The sequence below is a fragment of the Lactuca serriola genome, chromosome 8, assembly GCF_051521515.1.
Source record: "Lactuca serriola cultivar US96UC23 chromosome 8, Lser_US96UC23_V15, whole genome shotgun sequence".
NCBI classification, from domain to species: domain Eukaryota; kingdom Viridiplantae; phylum Streptophyta; class Magnoliopsida; order Asterales; family Asteraceae; genus Lactuca; species Lactuca serriola.
In genome coordinates this window covers 131297649-131303813 of record NC_136415.1, presented here as the reverse complement: position 1 = coordinate 131303813, position 6165 = coordinate 131297649, and the positions used below count along the sequence as shown (strand labels likewise).

The window sequence follows — 6165 nt, the reverse complement described above, 5'->3', positions numbered from 1 at the left end:
AAATCACTAAGTGGGCTTCTGTATACAATAATAATTCCTTCACATATACAAAAGTTTATGTTATTTCTGAAGTAGCACCGCTTTCATTTTCTAGCAAGGTTTTATTTTTCTTTTCTTTTTTTAATATTTTTTAACGGCGAATTAATATATATCTGTGAGCCAAAGACGAGTATATATATATATATATATATATATATATATATATATATGAGCCAAAACCTATTTGTTTTAGTTTGTTGGGCTAGCTTCTTTTTCTAGTAAGTAGTAATCAGTCTTTGCATACTTGCATAGTATCATAGATCTAAAAGAGGATCGGATCATGGTACGAATTGTGAACCTTTGGCATTTTTCTATTAAAAAAAAACAAAAAAAACAAAAACAAAAAAACTGAACATTTCTTCATCTTGATTAACACCAACCTGATAGAACTTGGACTACATCTAACAACATCCTATGATTTCTGGAAATGCCCATATCCTTTTTTTTAAGAAGTACAACACGGGCAAGACCAGAAATTGTGAAAAAGAAAAGCATAAACACTTTACACAGAAAGGCAGAAACAACTATTTTTCAGATTCTATCTTAATTCGTTCACAGACCTAATGCTCATCCTCCTTGTCTCGTTCGTTAATCACCGAGTCAGTGATACTCGAAGCATGGTGCAAATCTGAGAGAGATAATGATCTCCATGGGAAATAATACATTCGAGGAGATGGAGATGCAGATGCAGATGGAGATGGAGATGGAGATGAGGAAGCTGATGATTCATTAGTAGTGTTTGGGGGCAAGGGTGGAAGGGAACGAGCATGGGTGCCAGTTGTGGTAGAGTTAGCAAGTCGCTTTGATGAGGAAGCTGATGATTTACGAAGCTTTTCAAATAAAACAGTATGAGCAATCATGTTCTTGCGTTTCCGGGTGTAAGCATCTTCCGGCTTAACAATGTCTTGAATGGATTGAACAGATGACGCATCCTCTAGGTTTCCATATGATTTTGATTTTCCGGCATAGAACGACGATAGCCCCCTCCTGAATTCAGTAACATTTGTCAGATAGATTATTAACCAATTCATTTCAAAAACATCCAATTCCACCACTTTGATGATTAAAGACTTAACTCAATTGTAAAAAAAAAAAGTAATTTATTCTAACCGAAGCGGTGTAAAAACAATTGGAATCGCACATGCATGTCTAAATGACATACAATCACCGACACCAATCTGCAAGATTCAGCATTAATTAGCAATTTCGATAATTAGAATGAAGAATATTATAGCCATACTTGATGGGCAAGACTTTCTCCAAGTCGTTTAACTGGTTCAGCGGTCCATTATCCGTGCTCTGAACTTCGTCATCGGAATCACCTCCTCCGGCGTCACTGTTCTTGCCGATAGATGAAGAACTGGATGAATCATCCTCCTCCTTAACAGCCGGCAGCCTGCTGGTCCATGGATTACCTCCGGTGAATTGGGTGGAGTCCGAAATGTTATAGATCCCCATCCAGTCAGAAAACCCTTGGGATTTGATCCGATTACTATCACTACAACTATTACTCACGAAAGCAACACACATCGGAAGTATTGGGTGTGAAAAATGGATCAATTTATACAGGTTGGGCTGTAGATAACTCTATACAGATTATACAGAGACAAAAATGAATGAAAACCGGATACAGAGAGAGAGAGGGAGGTTTTTAGAGAGAGAAAGTTGATGAGGTCATATCAGAGAGAGAGAGAGAGAGAGAGAGAGAGAGAGATATGCCTTATCCTCATTTCTCATCTGTTAAAAAAAAAGTGAAACACTAATCAATTTTGATTATTAAACATTATATTATATATCTGTCTCATTAATAGACGGAAAATTGTTTCCCGTTTATGCTGTTACTTCATTTTCATGCATCCATCCTCTCATTTACCAAAATTTCCCCACTCTTGTACCAAAAGCAACTAAATGCTATATATAATAAATTTAATTCTTAAAATACCCCTCAATAAGAATCACTATTTTTTTGTATATAGATAAATTATACTAATACTTATTACTAGATATGTAACTAAATCTGGATGCATTGTTCCAAAAAAACAAAATATTTGTAACTCAGAATTGAGTACTCAAATTTCAAGTTTGTCAATGACAATTTGATTAATCAAAGCTAAAATTTAAAGAATTTTATGTGAATATAATTAAATCAATATTAACTAGAAATGTTATATATTCGGTCGATGTGTCATCTCTTGTTAAGCTTTTCAACAACTTTCATTAAATAATCATTAGTATCATGAAGCATACGCATCACTAATGCATCAGATCTTATCATGATTTTACAGTTAAACGTGCTTAGTTGAAAGTAGTATTATGATGGGTGACCTTTCAGAAGTTCTCGTATTGCACCTCTTTTAAAAGAGTCATCATGATAAGAGTTAAATAGTTGAGGTGCATAATTCCACATAAGATGTTTATGGTTCAAACGTTGATAAGTGTGATATATTACTAGTGATTCGTGAGTTATCCTAGATGTGATGAGCTTTGGGACATGTTCTATGGTACAATTTACCATTTTTCATACTCGCAAATTAACAAATAAATTTTTTCTGTTTCAACCAACTTATATGTTTTCTCGCTAATAATTTCCGCAAAATTAATTTATACTCGCCAACTATAATGTAAAAAAGGTAATTCGTACCCACCCTCTCCAACTATATGTCTATAAGTTAATATGTCTACCAAACAAATTCCTCATCATTTTCCTATCTCCTTCAACTTTAAAAGTTTTACTACAAGCGTTGATGTTTAAAAAATGTTTGTTAGGTTATTGAAGAAATCCAAGAAAAAAAGAAAAGAACCTCCAATACCAACAAATACGGTTATCATTGTGAAGATGGAGAATACAGTTATTCAATTCTTAATCCGTTTTCAGATGATTTTATAAACCAACATGCCTATATGAAATCTTAGACTTCCATTTTGTTCACGGTAGGCCCAAGATGAACTGGGCTAGCCCATGGTAGCAACAAATCATGGGCATCATGTTTTGGAGAACTCTTATGAGTATATTTAGGGTCGGTCCTGAAAAATGAAATATTTTTAAAGGCGCAGAATAAACAAGAAAAGAAACAGTCCTTATCCTTATTATAATTTTATATTTTTAAATAAAAATATATAATAAAAAAATTGGGCCCTGTGCAGCTGCCCACTTTGCCCCCCCCCCCCCCCCCCCTCTAAGCCCCCCATGAGTATATTTTACTTTGCACCAAGAACTTAGATCCATGAAAATAGTTCAGCTAGTAATTTAAAGATAAAGGCGTAAATGTTGAAAGACTAAAGAAGCGACAACTTTTGATCAGCTAAAAAAGTGCATGTTTCATTGAGAAGACGATGAGTCTGGGAGTACTATGAGGAGATCAATGAGGTTTTTCACATTCATTAGTTATTTAATTTAAACCGATGTCTGATTCTTTCTTCTAAACACCTATGTAGCCAATCCATCGGTGTCTATCATTGCGACGTATAAGCATCTTCTATATGTGGTAGTTTTTTTTAGTGTTTTTTTATTAAAAACAAATTCAATCTTTGTTAATAGTACTCATATTGCGGTTACACGGTGATATTATTTGTTATAATACGTTTAGGCATGAAGTTATATTTCAAGGGTTTTGGAATTTGTGGGTTGTGGATAGTGATTGGAAAAACCATGGAAGAACCGTTTTTTCTTTAGTAAACAAAAGTGGCTAAACAAAATGTTATTTTAATGGTTTCCGACATATGATATATCATATATTGGATCCTTTTTTACCGTTTTAGAAATGAGTTGAATGTATGTTTTGAAATATTATTTTTCTTATTTTTTTTTTCTTGTGAATGGATGCATTAATTTACTTCTATTTTGGTGCAGATATATTTGGGGGTCAAGTCTAGGCTAAGGATGTTGTTATATTGATTACATTTTCTCCTCATTTTCTCCTCATAAGGAATCAATTTCTTTTTTATATAGAGAAAGTTCCCTTTCAAAATATATTTATTGTGTTTTGATTTGGCAGTTGAGCTAGTTGAGCTCAAACTGGTAGCAATTTGTATCCCTTTCTTAACGTGGACGCAAATTTGACAATTTAATTTTGATATGGAAGAAAGTAAGTTTCCAACTAGAACTTGTATTTCTTTCATACTTCATAAGTTCACTTGATACCAGCAAAGTGTTTATTTCCAACTTGAATTGAATCTCAACATATTTTTTTTTTATTTTGCTATTTACTTCGTGTTTGATTTTTTTTTTTCGTTTTAGATATCGGTCCTCCTTTTTTGTTGCTAAAAGGAGTACTTTTCATCTCTGTTTTATTATTTTGTTATTCACTTCTTGTTAGCAGGAGACCTATCAACATGCAAAACTAACCATTTTGAGAGAATAACTATGTTTTCTTTTGTGTAGAACGACTTTCAAAAGTTCCATTTTCTGTAAAAAAAATTGTTTCTAAATTGAAAGTTGTATATGAAATCCTTATCTCTGATATGGATATGGTTTACAAGTTTCTTTGTATTTTTAGTATTTTTAGGATAATGTGTAATTCTATAAATATTTTGCACTTTTATCTTATAAATTTTGTTTTATATCATTTTGGTGTATTTTAAGTTACAATTGTATGGGCATTACTAATTCTTCTTGCCTAGGGCATGAAATAACAATAGATCGACCCTGATTCTATTATTAGGTTAGGTCTGTCCCTTTATATTATTTACATCTTCTTATGTGTAATAGACCCGTCACAATATAGTTAAAGTGTTTCCTTTTTCTATTGGTATACATTTTGCTACCTTTCATTGGATATTGGTCTTACTAACTTATATAAAAAATTTGGGATTTTAGGTGTAATGCATACTTCTTGATCAATAAATAAGCACCATGCCATAAGTAACCAAAATGAGTTATTTGAAATCATATACAACTCGATATCAACCAATCATTTTAAAAGGCCAATATAGTAATTTGACATAATAGTCAATTAATCATTTTTATTTTTAATTTAATCCCTTAAGTTAGGTAACTGATTAATTATATCCTTAAATAACTCATTCTTTTTTTTTTTTCTCTTTATTTTATATCACGTCTCTTTCTCTCCAACTATCCCGCCGACCCCATATTCATCCACAACCACCAAACGTCGATTCCATATCCATCCATAACTACTAGAAGCCGCTCCATCAGATTGGAAACCACCACTCCAACAATCAACGACTCATATTTATCAAAAAAAGATATCATCCAATTTTCCCCCTCCAGAGTGGAAGGCCACCGACTCCATCCCCATCAACAACCTCTTCAGCCTTCGCCGATATCTTTTTTTCTTTCTTTTTATTTTATATCACGTCTCTTTCTCTCCAACTATCCCGCCGACCCCATATTCATCCACAACCACCAAACGTCGATTCCATATCCATCCATAACCACTAGAAGCCGCTCCATCAGATTGGAAACCACCACTCCAACAATCGACGACTCATATTTATCAAAAAAAGATATCATCCAATTTTCCCCCTCCAGAGTGGAAGGCCACCGACTCCATCCCCATCAACAACCTCTTCAGCCTTCGCCGATGATGACAACACATTAATTTTCCCTGCAAGAAAAGTCAGGTGGAAGATTAATTATATGTTCACCTATGGTAATTCTTCTAGTTTTCTCAGTATAGTTTAATTATCGTATATCCTAGGGTTATAGTCTTAGATGGATTTTCTCATATGGGTACCAATCGGTGCCATGTAATAAGGTTTTGAATTAAACCTAATTAGTTCAAAGTGTTTATTTTTCTTCAATTGCAATTCTAGGAGGTTGTCCATGACAATCTTATAACATATGGTTCTTGTTTACGACTAGTTTAAAGCTTAGTTCGAATTGTAAATACATTAATCTTATATAATGAATTTGATTATGTACAAATTATGAGTATCATAGCATCTAGTGTTGATGTTGTCAATCATACTTTTTCATAAGGATTAACAATTTCAAGGGTAAATTACTTCATATCTATGTGTAAGATTAAAGTAACTATGCATTCACCTGATACGGTGGTGACTTGGCACTCGGATAGCACTTCGTTACTCTTAAAACAATTTCCTTCGATAGAACCTAGTATCATTACCACTAGGGTTTAGTCTAACATTCACAGAGACTAATTA

At 33.3% G+C, this 6165-nt stretch overlaps 1 protein-coding gene across 3 annotated transcripts; it reads right to left on the bottom strand.

Annotated features, from left to right (window-relative positions):
* Positions 1 to 383: 383 nt before the first annotated feature.
* On the bottom strand, positions 384 to 1787 carry LOC145070333 (uncharacterized). Of its 3 annotated transcripts, none has more exons than XM_079017272.1 (2): positions 1280 to 1782; positions 384 to 1026 (listed from the first exon to the last, which is right to left on the bottom strand). In XM_079017272.1, exons 1-2 carry the CDS (start codon positions 1567 to 1569, stop codon positions 600 to 602), a joined length of 717 nt encoding a protein of 238 aa, XP_078873398.1. In that variant the 5' UTR covers positions 1570 to 1782; the 3' UTR covers positions 384 to 599. The 3 variants fall into 3 exon arrangements, 1 of the variants encoding a protein (XP_078873398.1); XR_013689899.1 differs by having other exon boundaries at positions 884 to 1217; positions 1280 to 1787; XR_013689900.1 differs by having other exon boundaries at positions 889 to 1026; positions 1150 to 1289.
* Positions 1788 to 6165: the final 4378 nt, after the last annotated feature.

Coding starts and splice junctions, on each gene's coding strand:
- LOC145070333 (XM_079017272.1), bottom strand. CDS start 1,569: ATGTGTGTTGCTTTCGTGAGTAATAGTTGTAGTGATAGTAATCGGATC. Junction 1,027..1,279: donor GAGAAAGTCTTGCCCATCAA/GTATGGCTATAA, acceptor TACTGAATTCAG/GAGGGGGCTATCGTCGTTCT.